Source organism: Ictalurus furcatus, chromosome 27 (assembly GCF_023375685.1).
Source record: "Ictalurus furcatus strain D&B chromosome 27, Billie_1.0, whole genome shotgun sequence".
Classification (NCBI taxonomy): domain Eukaryota; kingdom Metazoa; phylum Chordata; class Actinopteri; order Siluriformes; family Ictaluridae; genus Ictalurus; species Ictalurus furcatus.
This window is the reverse complement of record NC_071281.1, coordinates 18,376,240-18,396,994: the sequence shown is the minus strand read 5'-3', so window position 1 is coordinate 18,396,994 and position 20,755 is coordinate 18,376,240. Positions and strand designations below refer to the sequence as shown.

The window sequence follows — 20,755 nt, the reverse complement described above, 5'->3', positions numbered from 1 at the left end:
ATCGATTTATATTATCATCTTTGGAATCTGTTCATGTCTGAATGAGTGAATTAACAAATAGAAGCATAAATACATACAATAAATACGATAAAAACAATAAAAACGAAATAAACACACAAGCATACTGTGACTTGTCTGGAGGTTCAGCGTTTCCTCTGAGCTCCTCCCCGTGCTGGAGGTGTGATTAATAACCCTGACAGAGCGCTAAGCGATGATCGATTGAGGACGTCTGGGCTGGAAAAAGCGTTTCCTCTTCACTTACTACGGCTTTCTCTGACGCCGTCTGATATTTTGATCACCGGTGAAGTCTCATTGCCGGAATTAATCAATGACAGAGAGAGAAAGATTCTCTGGAGGAAACCTTGACAAACTGCACAATGCCAAGGAAGAGGAAGAGGAAGAAAAGGAGAAGGAGGAGGAGGAGGAGGAAAAGGAGGACCCATTGTGACAGGACTCAAAACAAAGCCATCTGTTTATAGGGTGTAAAGCGTTAAAATTATTCATTCATTCATTTATTCATTCATCTTCCGTAAGAAGTTTATCCTGGTCGGATCCTGAGTTTGTCTCGGGAATACTGGGAATGAAGCAGGAATACATCCTGAACGGGACTCATCTTAAATGATTTTTATTACATTCGATTTTATAAACTTCATATATAAAATGCATGAATATGCAAATACATGCCCCAGTTTTTTCAGTTTTCCACACCCCCAATTTGCATACTGGAACCTGATTGGCTCAGCTGGTGCAATTTCTGAATTTTAACTCAATGTTTGTTTTTTTTTTTTAATGTAGTTGTTACAAACAAACAAAGAAATTAGTAGCCATCGTATCATATGAATGATCAAAGCAAAGTGACCTCTCTTTTTTTGTCTTTTTTTCAGATAATAAATACAATATCTTTAAAAATAATAATAATAAATACAAAAAGTAAGGTCAGTTTGAACCACAGCCTATTGGTAGCGGGAGATCCAAACCCTGAGCCAGAGGCGCCAATACTTTTATCATTTTGAAAATAGAAAGTATTTCAAAGTGAAAAGTTTGTCATAAAGTGTTAAATACAATAAAAACCCACCGAGGAGAGACCTGTGGTGTTTATGTTGCCCCCTCTGTGCCGAGCGCATACACAGTGATGAAGAAGCCGGTTTGTATTCAGTGTAAGTTTTAAACGTTAAGTTTTATGTCGATCAGGGGCGTGAAATGGACTTAAATATGAGCGATGAGAGAACATTACTGTGCATTAATATTTAAATAAATATCAAGAAGACATTTAATGATGAAATTATGACATTTCCTCTGAAATTGGGAAAAAAAATAAAGGGAAAAAAGGAGGGAAGCTCAGTCACTGCAGTCCTTCGGAAGATCTCTGCTGTACTGAGACTTTATCAAAATGATTGTGAACATTTTGTCTGGCCAATCACTGATCTGTGCAATTTTAGCTCCACCCACATGCCCCAAACTTAAAGAACCAGCCAGTAAAGAAGGGGCGTGTTTCAAATCATTCCATTCCCTGAGCTCCTGCAGGTGACAGGTGGATCAGTTCCACTTTTCCTGCATCTCCCACGAGTCTGATCCCAGAGGTGGGAATGTCAGATTATCCGAGCGCAGACCGAGCGTGATCCGTCTCTTAACGTCAGTGTGAAGTGCCAGTCCTCGGTTTGTGTCTCTGCAGCAGCAACTAATTCTCCTCCTCCTCCTTCTCACACTCCTCACACTCCTCCTCCTCAAACTCCTCCTCCTCACACTCCTCACACTCCTCCTCCTCAAACTCCTCCTCCTCACACTCCTCCTCCTCACACTCCTCACACTCCTCCTCCTCAAACTCCTCCTCCTCACACTCCTCCTCCTCAAACTCCTCCTCCTCACACTCCTCACACTCCTCCTCCTCAAGCTCCTCCTCCTCAAGCTCCTCCTCCTCACACTCCTCCTCCTCAAACTCCTCCTCCTCAAACTCCTCACACTCCTCCTCCTCCTCAAACTCCTCCTCCTTCTCACACTCCTCACACTCCTCCTCCTCATACTCCTCCTCCTCACACTCCTCACACTCCTCCTCCTCAAACTCCTCCTCCTCACACTCCTCCTCCTCACACTCCTCACACTCCTCCTCCTCAAACTCCTCCTCCTCACACTCCTCCTCCTCACACTCCTCCTCCTCAAACTCCTCCTCCTCAAACTCCTCACACTCCTCCTCCTCCTCAAACTCCTCCTCCTCACACTCCTCACACTCCTCCTCCTCGCACTCCACCTCCTCCTCCTCCTCCTCCCCCTCCCACTCCTCCTCCTCACACTCCTCACACTGCTGTTTTATAATCATTTATACTTTTATTTGCTTTAAAGAGAAGAGAAAACACTGAGCTGTTTGTGCAAAACCCCATCATTAATCTTCACGTCAGTGGGATGGAGGAATTTCAGCTGATGAAAGAGTCGCACTGAAAAGCGTAATTTGAAAAATGTATATATATAATATATAATATAGATATTATTATACATATAATATTTTGAAATGTTCAAATATAATGTAAAAATCTAATAGTAATAACTAGATAAACAACAAACAAACAAACAAATAAAAAAAATAAAAAAAACAGTATTTATTTATCTATTACAAATCATCTTCGTCGTTTTGTTTAAAACATGGATTGTGTGTGAGTGTGTGTGTGTGTGTTTGTGAGAGACTGTGTGAGTGTGTGTGTGTGTTTGTGCGAGTGTATGTGTATGTGTGTGTGTGTATGTGTGTGTGATTGAAGTGTCTCTCACATGGAACTGATTAATGTAGCGATACAGTCTGTCTATTCATCTGTCTGTCTGCCCCTCCATCTACCCGTCTGTCTATTCCTCTGTCTGTCTGCCCCTCCATCTACCTGTCTGTCTATTCCTCTGTCTGTCTGCCCCTCCATCTACCTGTCTGTCTATTCATCTGTCTGTCTGCCCCTCCATCTACCTGTCTGTCTATTCCTCTGTCTGTCTGCCCCTCCATCTACCTGTCTGTCTATCCCTCTGTCTGTCTGCCGCTCCATCTACCCGTCTGTCTATCCCTCTGTCTGTCTGCCGCTCCATCTACCCGTCTGTCTATTCCTCTGTCTGTCTGCCGCTCCATCTACCTGTCTGTCTATTCCTCTGTCTGTCTGCTGCTCCATATGCCTGTCTGTCTATTCCTCTGTCTGTCTGCTGCTCCATATGCCTGTCTGTCTATTCCTCTGCAGTCCCTCCATCTAACCGTCTGTCTATTCATCAGTTTGTCTGCTCCTCCATCTCCCTTTCTGTCCATCTACCTGTCTGTCTATTTCTCTGTCTGTCCCTCCATCTACCTGTCTGTCTATTCCTGTCTGTCCCACCATCTGTCTATCTGTGTATTATCTGTCTGCCTATCCCTCCATCTATCTGTCTGTCTATTCCTCTGTCTGTCCATCTTTCTACAAGTCTATCTATTCTGGTCTGTCTCTCCATCTACCTGTCTGTCCCTAGATGAATCATTCTGTCTTTTAAACAGAATGATAACCTTGGATCTTTCTTCTAAAATATATACTCTCTCTCTCTCTCTCTCTCTCTCTCTCTCTCTCTCTCTCTTCTGTATGTGTGCGCGTGTGCTTGTGTGCATCTGACTTTGTCCACTAGAGGGCACTCATTCAGTCAGGTGACACCGTACACACACTTTAGGATCCGCTTACACACTCCTTCTCCTCCTTTTTACTTCTTCTTCTTCCTCTTCTTAAATATTTTTTTTTTATGCATCTAAATTTTATTAACAAGGGTGTAAAGAAGAGATGTGATGCGTACTGGTTCACTGACATGACAGATAGATAGGTAGATAGATAGATAGATGTAGAGTTCCATAATTAAGTGTGGCTTAATTTATAGTGTTGATATATTAATTGTTTGATAATGCAACTGTAATAATATATATCAGTGTGTGTGTGTGTGTGTGTGTGTGTGTGTGTGTGTGTGTGTGTGTGTGTGTGTGTTTGTCTCGTGTCATGATGAGGAAACCTGAAATGGTCATCACTAACATTAACATTTTTACAGAACACGGAATATGACAAGAGCGATGATGATACTTTGGGCTCAATGTGTATAAATATGGTGATTAGCATATCATTTGCATATCTGAATATGTGCATATTCAATTTAGTTTGATTGAAGGTGTTTTATTAGACTTACCATTGACACCACGCTGATATTTGTGAAGCGAGTGTAACACGGCAGGTGAGTGATGACGATCGATATAATAAAAGATCATAAACTAGATTTTGTTTTTTAGAAAATTGTAAAAGAATGAAAATAAACAAAATTAAATGAAATGAATAAATTATAATCTTTTTTTTTCAGATTTAGAACCTACAGGAAAAAAAAAGACATGCAGGGTTTATTTTTGTTGTTGTTGTTGTTGATGTATTTATTTATTTTGTGAGCATTTAGGGATGACAAATCCTGCTTTGGCTCTGCAGATGTAGGTTTATTTATGAATTTATTTATACTTATATTTACATTTAAATATATTTTTTCCAGTGTAATTCACACAAATAGAAACAGAACATACTCTCTCTCTCTCTCTCTCTCTCTCTCTTTCTCTCTCTCTCTCTCTCTCTCTCTCTCTCTCTCTCTCTCTCTCTTTCTCACCGCCTCGGTACAAAATACAGTTTTAATCCTGGGACAGAAACGAAACAAGCGAGTGTGACGAGAGCTGTGACACCCGTGTGTGTGTGTGTGTGATACAGAGAGAAAGAGAGAGAGAGAGAGAGAGAGAGAGAGAGAGACTCCCTAAAACTTGTGTATCCCTTCATGCGAAAGCCTCTCTGAGCTTCAGAGCGAGAGCAGGAGAGAGAAAGAGGGATGGATGGATAGATAGATGGAGTGAAGCTCAGCCCACCCCACACACTCCTCCTCCTCCTCCTCCTCCTCCTCTTGCACACACACACACACACACACACACACACACACACACACACAACCAACACATGCACACACTGCTCGCTCACACACTCGCATGCTCAGCTCGCAGCAGCCTGCCGGAGCTCCCGACACGTGCACACACATCTCTAGCAGTCCGCACTCCTCCGTTTTCCTGCTCCATTCTCTTTTCTACCAAACACACACAGACACACACACTCTCGCTCTCTCTCTCTCTCTCTCTCTCTCTCTCTCTCTCTCTCTCTCTCACACACACACACACACACACACACACAGAGAAAGCGATGAGGCTTTATTTCTGAACAAGCCCTCGACAGAGGAGACGTCGCAGCCGGATTGGGTAAGTGGTGTTCAGTGTGAACAGGTGCATGAACGAACGCAGCATGTGTGTGTGTGTGTGTGTGTGTGTGTGTGTGTGTGTGTGAGAGAGAGAGAGAGACAGAGAAAGAGAGAGTGTGTTAGAGTGTGAGAGTGTGTGAATGTGTGCTTCAGCTGCATGTTGTATGTTTGAGCCTGTGATCGATTGATCAGAGATGGGAACAGACAGACCGCTCGAGCATCAGGTCGCACGACGGATTAATCCATCGTTTATTGATCGGCTTCAGTTCCACTCATTCCATCATCTTCATCATCTTCTTCAGCATCATCATCAGTGTTGTAGTTTGATTTGAGTTACTTGTGTAAAAGTAAAGCGTCATGTCACGACCTTATCGGTGTCATCTTTGTGCAAATGAAGGAACTGAGAGTAAATAAATAAATAAATCAATGCTGCCTAATATGTGTTTTGCTGCATATGAGATTTGGTGGGGGTTTTCTTTTCTTTTCTTTTTTCCCCAGATGGGGAGCTGTCCATCCCTTATGGTGCTGAAACCAAATCTGTCTCTCTCTCTCTCTCTCTCTCTCTCTCTCTCTCTCTCTCTCTCCTTCTCTCTCTCTCTCTTGATTTTTTTTTGCATCAGTTCTTTTTGTTATTAGCTTTGAACCCCATATCATAAAATGAACTTCACATGCATTCCATCCACTTCTTCATTTTAATCATAATTCCCTCCATCTTGTACGTTTCTGGTGGCACTTCTCACGGCAAGCATGCTGCGGGATAATTACGGCGATGAGAACTTCACGTTCCGTACAATATCTCCAAAGCTCTCATTTTTTAACCTCCTAACCTCTGAGGAACCGTCGTTAGGTTCCTACACTTTCATTTCTCACCCCGGACTTGATTCGCACGGCGTTCTTGGACAAAAAGACGCTGCGTTGTTGAGAAACCTCCAGCCTCCCTACTATCTCTGCATCGGGGTTTAAGTACGTGTTGTTATTTAATGCTCATTTTTTCACACTCCTTCAACCCTGTGGCTTATAGGCTGCAGATCACGTTCGATCACGTCGAATTGAAGTCACATGCATCATATCGATTTCCGAGACGCTCGTGCCGTAATTAAAATATCACATTTTAGAGCACAGCCTAATAGAGTGTGTGACAGCTGAAGAGTCGGTGAGGCGGCTGGTTCGGATTCCTGCGGCCGGTAATGAAATGGGAAAGCAGGGAAAGCCCTTCAGAGGGATATTTTATGGGATTGGAAGGACTTTTATTACTCGAATAGTGTTTAAAATCCTGACTTGGACAAGGACATTTTAGAAGGACAACTTCTTACTGGGACAATAAAAGGACATTTTATGTTATTCTTATTTTAAAAAGAAACTTGACTTATGTATTGATAAAACACACACACACATAAACACACACAAACACACACACACACACACACACACACGAAATATTTTTAATTGCCTCTAAACTGTCAGGAATCACAGAGCTCCATTTTAAACATGCACAGAACGTTGACCTTGGCTCTTCCTTCCAAAATATACGAAGCTTCCTGTAGTAATAATTATTTCTCATCCCCATTTCTCCCTCCTTCACAGGAGACTGACGCTCGATGGATTACGTTTTTTTCCCCGCTCCGAAGGCAGACCTCATCTTTTCCATGACACCATGAACCCGAGCTTGGGGACACGGGGGCTGAAAGAGTAACGAGTTGGAAGAAACCGGCGTAAGAAGAAGAAAGGCGAGAGAGCTAGAAAAGCCGGACCGTGAAGATGCCGAGACGGAGAAGCGAGATGCAGAGAGACGTGTGGACTCGGATCGTGCTGGCGTGGATTACCTGTGTATGCTTCGGCTCCTCGGCGCCGTTTGTCAACCAGTCACGAAGTTTAGAAACGAGCCAGAGTTCAGAAAGTGAGACTTCCCAGCTGGAAGGACGACACGTCCTCCATAGGGCCAAAAGAGGATGGGTTTGGAATCAAATGTTCGTGCTGGAGGAATTCTCTGGACCTGATCCGATCCTTGTTGGCAGGGTGAGTGCTTTCGTTGTGAGCTGGATGTTGAGTTTGCTCATCACGTCGAAAAAACATGTTGGTTTTTGCTTTCTGAGTGTTTGTCCGGTCGGGGTACTTGGGAATGAAGTGGAAAAAAAGCTGGCTTGGAATTCTCCAACCACAGATTAGAGTTTAGAGGAGTTAGATTCAAGATTCAAGATGGTTTATTGACACTTTCACCAAATGTGCATTCGGGCAAACATTCTAAAAGTCCTCGCATGTTTTGGTGTAGATACGAAATTGGAGGAGGAAGTTAAGATTCCGATTGCACATCAGTCGATGGATACTGAATAGAAATCTGGCAGGAATTTGGACATAATTTGATGTGACATGATGGTGTCTGGAGTCAGGAGTACCTCTGGGGCTGGGTATGGATTATCTAGATTATTGATGGATTGTTTAGAAGCTTCTCCTTTGGGTCTTCAGGCTCTTTGGTCCACATCATGGTGTGGAAGTGCATGCAGGTGAAGGTTTTGATTCAGGGACACCATAAGGGGGAGCTCTGAATCATTCAGGAACCCCAGAGCTGAGCAGAACCTGTGTGTTAAAGCAGAGCATGCTGGAGTGGTGTGGATCACAGGCCGTGTGTTAGATTTTCTCAGCAAGCATCCCTGTCCGTCCCTCGCTCGCCTGTGGAAACGCAATACATGTAATAAAGGTGGATGGAAAGGAGATGACGGCGTGGACGGTCCGTGCTCTTTAGATGCCGTGATTTCATTTCAGAGATTGTTACTGGGAAGAAAAATACGGAGACGTGTGGATGGAACTTTAGCCTTAGCAAGCACAGGTTTTGGAGAGGAAAGCAACCGATAACGCTGTGTTTGTAGTGAGATCGCAGTGAAGGTCAGACACCAAAATCACTTGACATAAGACTTTTTTCCCTTCCTTTCCCCCCTGACTTTTTGTCCTGTTTTTTCTTTCCTTCTGTTTTCTGTTTCCTTATTTTTTTTTTTAAATACAGCTCCTTCCTTTTCCTCTCATTTTTTCCTCTTCCTTTTCCTTTTTCATTCCATACCTTTCCTCTTATACTCGTTCCCTTCTGTTTTCCTTCAATTTTCTCTTTTTTTTCATTTCTGCTCATATTTTTCTCACTTTTTTCCTGTCTTTTATTTTCATTCATTTTCTTTCTTTTTTTTTCTTTAATTTGATCTTTTTTTTGCTCTTTTTCTTGCTTTCATTATGTTTCCTTTCTCCTTTCCTTTCCTTTCCTTTGTCATTCTTCTTTTATATATCCCCCTCTCCTTTGTTGTTTCTTTTCTCCCTTTCATTTTTTTTATCATACCTTTTCTTTACTTTCTCCCCCTTTTGTTTTCCTCGATATATACTTTGACTTTCACATTACTGAGCTGTACAGGTTTACAGGTTCAGCATAGATTTTTTTTTTATTTTTTTTAACAAGATTAAAATAAGAAACCTGACAGGTTCTTTGATTGTCCCTCTGGCAGAACCCTTAAGCGTTCTATGTGGAACATTTTGGAAGAAGATGCTTCCTTATTATCAAATCTTTGAAACTGGAACTTTTGTAGCAAGCAAAGAACCCATAACTAAACCAAGAACCTTTTGAAGAACCCCTTTTTATAAGAATGTAGCAAGCAAGAGCCGTTCAGGCTACGAGCGCTAACCCCGAGTGACCACTACCAACCTCTAATCCTACAGTATATGACCACTGACCACACCCTCCCTGCACTAGCTATAGGTTTATTCACCAAGTGGTGCAAGAAGAATTCTACAGATTCTACGATCAAATCTATAAACACGAGGCGGTATTAGTGTTGCAAATCCATCAGACAGAGTTTGGACGGTGACATATTGCGTTTCGCCAGTGGATCGTTTAGCTTAGTGCACTTCGGGGCCGGAGTGCTGATTGAGGTTCCGTCCTCAACCTCAGCGAGGTGGAAAACGCTCTCCAAGCCCGAAGTTTGGCAGCGGATCAGCTAATTACTCTCTCTCTCTCTCCCTCTCTCTCTCTCAGCCTTTAATGCCACACGAGCATGTGAAGTAAATACAAGCTTTACACTTATGCTTTTTTCCCAACATCACAGGGACACAATAAAACGTCCTTAGGCGGCATATCAATTTTTCACGAGCAGCAATTAAAAGGCCTTTTTAAACGGATCGTTGCTTCTTTTGATCAGCAGAAATAAATAAACAAATGCAATAAGCACGCTCGATCTCCGAGGTGAATTAAGCAGATGCTTTTATGGCTAATTCTGATGTCCTAATGTGTCGCTCTCTGTGTGACTGTGATGGAAAAAGCCCACAGAAAGCTCAATACGCGATGAATATTTCTTTCTCTGACTCTGTTAGTGTCATGACTGTTTTGTGCCAGAAAATGTGCTCGTTCTAAGGCTGAATAATTGAGGGATTTGGATTCTTGGTGAGCTGCAGTGGATTGCGTGCCATTTTATATCAGTGGTCTCTTATTTATTTATTTTGCAAGGTTAAGTGCTGGTGAAGAAGGTTTCTTGCAGAGAGCAGATAAGTGACACATCGCAGTGAGATAGGAAGTCCTGGCATGGCAGAGGAGATTGAAAGCCTTTATTCTCCTCCATGATCTCTCTCTCTCTCTCTCTCTCTCTTTCAGTCTCACTTTCCCAATGTCTCCTATCTCCTTTCATCGCATAAGATTTGCACACAGAATTTCCTCATGCTCTCCTTCTCACTAATTAAAAAAATGAATCAAGTTGTGTGTGTGTGTGTGTGTGTGTGTTAGTGTGTGTGTGTGTGTGTGTGTGTGTGTGTGTGTGTGTGTGTGTGTGTGTGTTGGGCTTAAATTTTGTCCTTGTGATGATAGCGAGAGGAAATGATTTTGACCTTGTAGGGATACAACGCTGGACCCTGAGATGAGAAGTGCATTTTACACTGTGATTTAACGGCTAGGTTAAAGGTTAAAGGTTAAAGGTTGATTTAGGTTAGAATTTGTGTTACTTGGGTGAAGTCTTACAGAGGTGAAAGTTAAAGTTAGTGTTAGTGAGTTTAGAATGAGTGATATTGAGGTAAAAAAAAAAAGATTCGAATAAGTATAAAGTAATACGTATAAAAAGTAATAGAGTATAAAGTCATAGTTGAGGGTATAATTGAGTGTTATTGAGGTTAAAGTTAGTGTCAATAAGCTTGAAAGTTAGTATCACTGAGGTTTAAGTTAATGTCATTGAGGTTAAGGTTACAGGTCTTGAGGTTAAAGTTAGCATCACTGAGGTTAATGTTAGCACTAACCAGGTTAAAAAGGTTATTATTCGAGTTACTGAAGCTAAACCGAGTGTAATTGAAGCTAGCGTCACCGAGGGTCTGCTCAGGTTCTCTGAGGTTTAACTTAATGCTCAGTAACTGAGGTTAAAGTTCCAGTGTGTGTTAATTAGGTTGAAGTTATCGTTTATTTTACTGAGATTCATTTTAGCATCACTGAGGATCAAATGGAGGTTTCATTTTAGAATTTAATAAACACACAGAATTTGTAGGTGGTCATATAAAGCCCAATGTCAATACTCTATAAAAATAGTAATACAAGCCTGTGTGTGTGTGTGTGTGTTCCAAATAGCTCTTATGAATCAGCATGTTATTTTATTTATTTATTTATTTATCCACTGTACTTCCTCCAGGCCGGTGGCTGTGTGTTTATTATGGAGGATCCTCTGGCCGAGATTACACCCGCTCTGTCCTTTAGCTTTGCTGAGGTTTAATTATGCACAGACCTGCTGTTCTGTCAGTGTGAGTGTGTGTGTAAGGGAAAGAGAGAGAAAGACAGACACAGAGAGAGAGAGAGAGAGAGAGAGAGTGTGTGTGTGTGTGTGAGAGAGCTTCCCTTCAGCACCAACTGCCTGTCAGAGAGAACAGTTAGTATAAATGTGGAATCGGGGATGGCACCGACGGAAAAGAGAGAGAAAGAAAAGAGAGATAGAAAGGCAGAATGACGGCTGAGGGATAAATAGAGGAGCAGAGAGCAGAAAAAAGATGGAAAAAATGACAAGAAGAAACAGAATGGTAGACAGAGAGAGGGGGAGAGAGGGGAAGACAGAGAGACAAAAAAAAAAGAAAGACTGAGACAAAAAAGAACAAAATAGAGGGGAGATATAGAGATACCATTCTGTCTTCACCTTCTCAGTTGGAATCAATGAAAGTGCAACGCAGCAGTGTGTGTGTGTGTGTGTGTGTGTGTGTGAGCCTGGTCGAACACACACACGGTGTTCACGCACAGCACTGAAAACACACGTGAAAAACCCATCACACGGGAAAATCGCTGCAGCACATATTCAGAAATATTCATTTTAATTTATAACGCTGATGATGTAATGATGTCATGAATATTAATTAGGGTCACATGACCCAGCCTCTCTCTTTGCTCTGATCATCATGTACAATATGAGGTTGATTTCGAGTTTCATCAGTTTCATCAATGCTGCTGATTTCTGAGACGTTTTAACACGGCTGGCTAAAAAGGCCTATCAGAACTCATTTACATATTCAAATACTATTTAAAAAATAAATAAATGAAACACGATTTTTTACATATCTGGATGTTTAAGATTCTAGGATTTATTTAGTGTTAATAAACTTGTTAATAAAGCTTGAGGGGACTGAGCATTTTGCCTAAACGAGTCATGTGTGATGTAGGAAAAGAGATTTTGTCCTTTATGGCACATTATTCGATTATGCAATCTTGAATTAAATATAAATCATTTAAAAATGGAGGAATAATGTTTCCACGCATGTTGTCTTCCAGATATTTTCACACTGTTATACGATTGTATTGGAGTTTCTGTTTTCTGTGGTCGAATCTCAAACCGAGGGTGAAAAGCCACTGTGCTGGACCCTATGTAGTGAGCATGTATAGTGAACGGGAAGATAATTAGCATTTGGTTTATGCAAATCAAACGTTTTATTTATATAAAATGTGCTAAATAATATCAGCAGCAGGAACATATTACCGTAAATACATGAAGTAAAACAAATGTCAAAGATTGACGATGACAATAAAATAAAGTTACAATGAAATAACGTCATGAAATAAAACGAATTAAAATAACAATTGAAAATGGAATAAAAATTTCGCATTTTTAAATATTTAAATAAAAATACAGGTGACAATATTTTCACCTTGTGCAGATTGGGTGGTATAAACACACGGGCCCTGATGAGAAACATGTATAAAACTTGATAACGTTCACAGTTCATTATTCAGTGAGTCGATATTTTGTATTTGCCTTAATGAATATGCAAATATAGGTGTTTCTACTTGAAATAGAGGGCGGAGTCAGTGGAAAACAATTCTGATCAGCTGCAGTGTGACTTACTGCAACCTAAAAGTCACTTCAGGAACAGAGATTGTGTGTTAATTAGTACGACCGAAGGGCAGGTAATAAAATGAAAACAATAATTTAATATACTCTATTACAGTACAGTTTTTTAAAGTTAACTCAAAATACAAAACATGTATTATCACTGCAGTACAGTTAGTTATGGATTTCAGTATTTACCTCACATTTATTCTTCTGACAGCATTTAAAGAACGTGTACATTTATTTATTTATTTATTTTCTCCCCCACGTTATATTTTAGCAAGTTTCAGCTGCAATTATTAACGAGAACAATTACACAAAAAAAAAAAAGAGAAAAAAAAAACCCCTTGTTTTTGTTTGCGATCTTAGTATAGACGCTAGTTAATCCCTCATTCTGGGCTTAAAGTTTAATTTCACATTAAACAGTAAGTGTTAAAGTCAAATGTATTTTTAAAGGAAACTGCTGATTTGCATAACACAGTAAAGCATTTAGACGGAAGGCGACGGAAAGACATTTTGTTTTGTTTTGTTTTGAAATTGTGAAAGATCTAAACATCAGGGAAAAGATGGCGTGACTTTATATTCCCGTCGTCTTTGTCCCCTTCCATCAGCGTCGTTTACATGCTGTAATGATGGCAGATTACAAAGTGACAGCTTTATTCCGGAATAAATAATCAACGGTGAAGTGAAAGGGGGCGGAGCAAATCATTATCTCTACACAACAAAGACGCAGTAAACACAGGTCTGTTTGGGTTTGATTACGCGAAAAGGGAAATGTCAGCGAGATTGTTTTGCTCACACTCTTTTATTTTCTCCTCTTCTGGCTGTAATTTGGCGTAATGCAGGATCAGAATGGATAATTGTGGACTGTGTTCTTGTCGTCTCTGTGCAGATGCACTGTACACAAAAGAGGAGCTTCTTACGCTATTATCTCCGATGGGAATTTCACGTATTTATCACAGAGAGCATTGATAACAAGCTATTAATATTCAGGAGGCCGGGGCGATGTCGTGGGATCTCAGTGCCTGTCGGTTTCAACAAGAGAAAGCGACTTTGATTATTTATTCAGCAAAGAAAATGGATGTGTCTTTAAACAACGTTTTCCTTCGGTGCCTCCAACAAGCTGCCCGACAACACAAGATGGATAATGTGCTTGGCTTATAATAGCGTGAGCTACACTATAGATTTTTGTCCCTTTTCTTTTCCCTGAAACTAAGGCGTGATAGTCTTTTCAGGTGGAGAAATCGTGTTAGCTCGAGAACTCACCGCCTGATGAATGTGTCTCGTGTCTGCGGTGATGAAAGAACCAAGAGCAAGCTCTGAGTCAAAGCCTCTCCAAAACTTTGTTTTATACGATAAACAACTGCTGTAATACAAAACTCGTTTATGTAAAGAATAAAACACTCAGTGTGATGCTGTTATGGGATAAAAAAAAAAAAAAACATCAACCGGAGGTACTGTTAGCACCGGAAGTGTTCCTGAAGTGTTTTATTCCTCTTACAGCACAGAGATTAACCAATTTATTTTGAAAGAACATCATCATCATACTGTTTTTTTTAAAATGTACATTTATAATAATAAGAAGAAGAAGAAGAAGAAGAAGAAGAAGAAGAAATTTTGTATTTGGATTTATGGAAAGCTGCTTTGTGATAATGTCCATTGTTAAAGGTGCTATATAAATAAAATGTAATTTAAATTAATATATAATTCACCCTGCATGGGATGGCAGTCCATTTCTGGGCAAGATGTACACACACATACATACCTAGTGGTACTTTATCTTAGCCAGTCCATATACGGACATGTTTTTGAAAGGTGGGAGGAATCCAGAGAACCTGGAAGAAACCCACGTGGAGGACATGAAGAGAAACTCTACAGGATCGAACTCGTGACCCTGGAGATGTGAGAGAGCAGTGCTGTCTGTCAAATTAGAAAATGTCAAATTATAGCATTATCTCTGACCGTTACAAGACGCTGACACTGGAGACTCCTTCCATATAAGGGAAAATGAACTTTTTGTTACTGAAAGCTTCACCATATCAACGATTAAACATGTTTTTAATCTGTTTACGTGGCGTGTCCGCTGTGAACGAGCTGTTACTATAGAAACGATAACGCATTAGAACGAGCACATTAAATATAATAAAATCTGTGATTTGCAGCTGCGCTACTGTCAGAGCCGCTGAGTCCGGAACTCTACAGCACTGTGGAATAAGGAAGGAGAAACTCCTTCGCCAGCATTTCCAAAAACATGCCATGAGATTTGTCCACAAATTAGCCTAGCAGAATATAATGCTTCTGTATAAATTGTATAAACAATGAGTTGCAGGTGAGTATTTAAAAAAAAAATGCTAGCTAGACTCCGTTTCAATCCTGGTCATTAAGGCATAAACAAAAGAAAAGGACGACAAATTCAGAAATTCCGTCGTGCTTGCGGCTGATAAGAAATTCAGCAGAGACGCTAGAGGAAATTCTCCGAAATGAATCATGGAAACAATCTGAGCAAAGCTTTAAAATAAATCAGATCTGATCTCTACAGCAGTGTTGACAGACATGTTTATTCAGATGTTCTGCAGAAAAGTTGCGATCGTAATCAGGTCCGAATCTGCAACCACAACACCGCACCCACCCGACAAGCTCCGTGACACCTTCCTTATATTCTCAATTCAATCGCACAACTTAACCTTGAAATATTCATTATGTTATTATTAATTACATCGCCGTATTAAATATGGATTACTTTCCTATCAAATATTAATTAGCAGTGTTCTGTCATTTGGTAATGAAAGCCTGAGTGGATTAGTTTCATGGAGTTCTGCAGAAACAGGATATAAATCTAATGTTTGCCTGCATTAGAGCTGCGCTGAGTGCATTTGCAGCATTTCGCTCGCTTTGTCATGCGAAAGATAGAGCAAGCAGGAGTTGCAGATCTAAGCTGATTTCTCTGGTATCCTATAGCTAAAAGGAGACAGTCAGGCTGATGTTAAAGATACAAGAATATTCCAGTTCTCCATCTTTTTCATCGTAACCAGTAGCGACGTGTCCGTTTTGCTCTGTTGCACTTACAGCACCGCTGAAACACTGACTACGATTCCATGGACAGCGGTAATCTGATTATTGACCTTATTCTGAATAAGACAATATTCTGATTAAGGTGTTTACATGAGTCGCTTTTAGAATACTCCTTTCATGTTCCTGTTTTACGTGTTATAGAACATAGATCGATTAACGCCACGCGTCATTACGCCACGCCCCACACCACGCCGTCCGACGTTCCCTCCAGAATTTCACGTTTCGACATACAGTTGGTCTTCGTTATGGTACAATGTACAGTCTGGGTTTTTTTTTTATATTTAATTTTAAAGAAGCTTCAAGTGCAGTTAATTATTTGTCATGCTATACGTGCTAACAGACGACTGCTTGAAGCCGTGGGCTGCGTCCCAAACCGCGTACTTACCGTCTATATAGTATATATAAAGGCGTGTATTTCTCCTACTATATAGCAGGTAAGTACGCGGTTTGGGACGCAGCCGTGCTCTCTTGTTTGCCTTTAAACGGTTGAGCGCTGCCGTGTGTGTACGTGTCCCGTCACACAATGCTGTGAAAAGTCCCACACGTATTAATTCCATTCGCGTTTACTTCGAGTATGACTTTAGTCAGATTAAGGTCATCAATAATCTCTGTTTACATGCTAGTTTCTTAATCGGAGTATCGTCTTAATCGGGTTCATATCGGATTATCGTTGTCCGTGTAAACGTACTGACTGTTGGAGTTTTGTTGTTTTTTGTTTTTTTTTGGTTTTTAAAGTACAAACACACACACAAAAATAGAAAAGTTCTTTCAAAAAACAGAACTACACGTTGTGCCAATATCCTATCCTAGTCTTCTAACATCTTTTTTTTCCCTCCTTACTTCAGCTCAGGCAATATCACACACAGCGATTTGAGAGACTGTTTTATTTAGTCCTGTTAAGTTATGAATGTTGGATGCTCTACTTGTTTCTCTCTTTCATTTATATATATATATATATATATATATATATATATATATATATATATATATATATATTTGTTGTTGTTCCTCCCGAACGCTGAAAGCTGAACTTTGCTCGGAGCTGCTTTACCTCATGCAACGCATCAATAATCTATCACCTCACCACTGATCTTCTCCTGAGAATCACAGCTCTGGATTTCACTTGCTGTTGAGGATTTTTCTTCTCCAGTGAAATATTTTCATGCTAGCGAAAGACCAAACTCCCCCCCCGCCCCCCTCCCCCCAGACTGAGTTTTTGTTGTTTACACTCGAACCGTCTCTCGACTCGTCGATCTCCCACCTCTAACGAGAATCTCCAACACTTATTAAAGAGCGCCGGTTGACGTGTTGGTGAGAACTGGCCCACAGGGAGGCGCTCTGCTGGTGGTGGAGGTGGAGGTGGAGACGTGGTGGGGTTTGATTTGTATGGAGGCCAACACAAGTGGAGAAGTCAGTGCTATTGATTTTAAATAGAATTTTCAATCAGAATCACCTGAAGGTTTTCGACGCAGATGACACTTTATCTGTCATTCTTACATACAAGACTGAAGTGAGAAATTTAGAAAATACTATTCAATTATTAAAATTGTGAAACTCTTCATTACGGAGCCTTGACTGAAGCTTTCTTATAAACCATTAGTGGATCCAAATGGATTTTAATGTGTTTCTGGTGGTCTGTAATGACAGTTTAATGGAATTTCCTGATTTAATGATTCCTTATCAATTTATTCTTCTTTTTTTTTTTCAGATGTTGATCATCTATCCATGAAACATGACTCTGTTGGGTTCTGCTGCTATTTATTAGTAATCAGAAAATCTCTCATGGAGACGTTGATGGAAACGATTAAGCCAGTCTGATAAACACCTTTAAAGATTTTCCAAATAGACTGTCATTTTTTTATTCATTTTTTTTTTTCTAGCAGGAATGGTCGTCTTTGAAGAACATTTGTTAAACAAAACCAGCTAGCCTGCATGCTAGATTTACATTGAGAAGCAGCTATGCTTAAATAGATAAGTAGCTAGCTATCACTCTTCTACAAAACTAAATATCACAGTATAAAAGCTTAACTAGAGTAACCACATTGCTTACAGCACCTAGGTAGTACACTGGTTCAACATCTAACATCTATTAGCATGTATTTTTGAGCACTAATTTATGCTGTGGTTAATATAACATTATTATATATAAAGCCAGATAAAGAATTGTTCAAATATCAAACCTAGGTTGCTAAGGAGGGTATTAGCAAACACGTTATTTGCCTTATTTTTAACATATCGTGCTTTTGATTGAAAACCCAATGGCTGTTAGCGTGACTAGCAGATTGGTGACCAAAACTTTAAAGATTAGATGCTAATGAGGGTGTTAGCTGAGGAATTAGCTGACTAGTTGCTAATCAGCAACAAAGAAAGTCATCATTAGTATCCATCTGTGAGTGCTAATTCAACCCCTCATTGAAATGAAGTAGATCTGAGATAGCTCTGGCATCTGATCGTATGGCTATAAAAGTGTATGAGTCACAGTAAGTATTTTTAGATCATCTTGTCAGATTTGGCTAAAATGTTAAAGTTTGCATGTCAAGGAATGTCCTAGCAGAGGAATTAGCAGGCTAGTTGCCAACAAACACAAAGACAATCTTCATCTTCAGCATCCATCTGTGAGTGCTAATCCAACTGTGGACAAATGTTTATACATTTGCAGCTTGATGTGAAGGAAATGTCAAAGACTGGACGCTAATCAGGGTGTTAGCAAGGGACTAGGAGCCTAGTTGCTAACCTGCGATAAAGATGGTCATTTTTAGCATCCATCTGTGACCACGAATTCAATCTGTGCTTTAACAATTCTTTTTCATGGAATGTTGAAGATGCTAAATTGGGTATTAGCAGAATTAGCAGGCTAGTTGATAACCAGAGACATAAAGTGACCGCTAATCTATCCCGTGACTGCAATTTTTATTCTTTTGAACCTGAGGACTTCCTGTTAGCATGAATAAGTTTATTTTAAACAATATTCAGTCTTTAAATGTCATCATGAGAGAATTAGCAGCTTGCTGTGAAGATTGGATGCTAATTATGGTATTATCAGGGGAAATGAAAGGATAGTTGCTAACACGACACAAAGATGGTGATCTTTAGTGTACATCTGGTACCGCTAATCAAACTCTTGACTGAAGTCATGCTTTGGTTTAAGCTGAAATAGATCTGAAGGAGCTTGAGTGTCCATTAGCATGACTATATCAACTTATTTTAAAGTTTGGATGCTAAGGAAGATATTAGCAGAAGAATGAACAAGCCTACTTGCTAATGAGAGACATGGACGGTAATTTTTAGCATCCATCTGTAAACACGTTTCCGACGTTTCAGTGATATCAAAATAAATTAAAAAAACCCTAAAGGGGTAAATAAAACAACCCCGTGTTAGCATGGACCTCTTTATTTTGATCAATATTTATTCTTCTGCAGCTTGATGTAACTGAAATGTTGATGATGGGACACTAATGAGAGTATTGGCAGCTGAATTAGCAGGCTTGTTGCTAACCAGAGATGATTGCTGTCATTTTAGCATTCATCTGTGACCACAAATCCAACTTATGACTGAAATCAAGCCTTCCTTTGAAGCTGTAGAGTGGATTTAATGGAGCTCAGTGGTCTCTTAGCACGACTATGTATGAATTTATGTTGATGTGTGGATGCTAGGGAACATATTAGCCAATGATTTAGCAGGCTAGTTGCAAAGCAGGCACAAACAGTGCCATCTTTAACACCCATCTGAAGCTGAAGTAGATTTGAAGGCACTCAAGCATTTGATAGCTTGAATATAACAATTTATGACGCGTTCTTCTTTCATGCTATCACGGCAGGATTAGCACCAGAGCGGCAGAAATGAACATGTTTAAACGTCTAGATGTTTAAACCTCCATCTTGAGGCAGTTTCTGTGAGGCTCATGGTCTGATTTACTCCTCTTTTGAGCTTTTATTGTGCCCGATTCAGGGTGTTATTTTAGCCAGGAGCTGTAGATCACTCACAGAAGGCTTTAACCGCTAGGTTAGCGTTCTCTCTCTCTCTCTCTCTCTCTCTCTCTCTCTCTCTCTCTCGCTTTCTCTGTGACTGTAATAAATGCCGGGTCGCTGCTCCGAGTCCAATTGAGCTGTGGGATCACATTAACGCCTCCCTGGACCAGGCTGACAGCTTGTCTATTGCGCCATGTTTCTGGCTTTGTGCCCATTAATAAGTTTTGTGGCTGTTTTTTTATATTTATTTATTTATTTACTTACTTTATTGTACTCAAACTAGAACATATTCCTCGAGTCAAACAGCTTTCCGACACAGCGTTGAGGTCACGGCGTGACTGCAGTTACACACAAAGGCCTTGTTCCTGCTGTCTCACATTTCATTAAATATGTATACAGGGCAGCGTTTAAATAAATAACCGCTGGCATTTTATTTCGCTCTCTTTTCTCTTCCTCTCTTCACTGCATCCTCCATTTCTTACTGTTCCTCTAAGCATCTCGTGTCTGCATTTTACTCACTCGTACATGCAGACAAACTGAAAATCAGCAGGAGGTAGAATGACCTGAAACGGCCTAGCCGAGAAGTTTTGCAGTAACTTGTATGGATTAGCGGATTAGCATCTCCTGCTCTTTTTTTTTTTTTTTTTCTTCTTGAAACTCTTATCTGAATTTATCATTCCAGTTTAATCCGGCGCTCACGCTAGAAAGTCACAAAGCAGCAGACGGACGTTTATTTTCGATGTCATGATTTCGGTGTGGCACGAGACGGATTTCAGAGAGAAGCGACATTTGGATAGAGATTTTCTCAATTCTAAGCGTATGACGTGTTAAAGCGAGAAATCCAAGCTCCTGGTTGGAACGAGTCCTCTTATCAATCCTGCGATGCAGGTGGTCCGATGGTTCTTCAGGTCCCCTTCAGTTCCTACCTGCAGTTAGTTCCCATTTACTGTTTGATGCAAAAATTGGAAGAATAACATGGTTTCATCTTCTCCTGTCACACACCATCTCTCAGTAATGTGTACACAGACACTAACAAGAGAAAAAGCTCGCAAGGAAGCCCCAGAGATCATTACTCCTATGTTCAATTCAATTCAGTTCAGTTTTATTTGTATAGCGCTTTTAATAGCTGGACATTGTCCCAGAGCAGCTTTACG

The 20,755-nt window shown here is 40.3% G+C and overlaps 1 protein-coding gene across 1 annotated transcript in view; it reads left to right on the top strand.

Moving 5' to 3' along the window:
* Positions 1 to 6,352: 6,352 nt before the first annotated feature.
* The window catches only part of cdh8 (cadherin 8), a 136,234-nt gene continuing 121,831 nt past the window's right edge, over positions 6,353 to 20,755 (top strand). Inside the window, exon 1 of the mRNA XM_053617414.1 lies at positions 6,353 to 7,263. Coding sequence (XP_053473389.1) covers positions 7,006 to 7,263 — 258 coding nt within the window. The 5' untranslated portion in view covers positions 6,353 to 7,005. The remainder of the gene's footprint in view (positions 7,264 to 20,755) is intronic.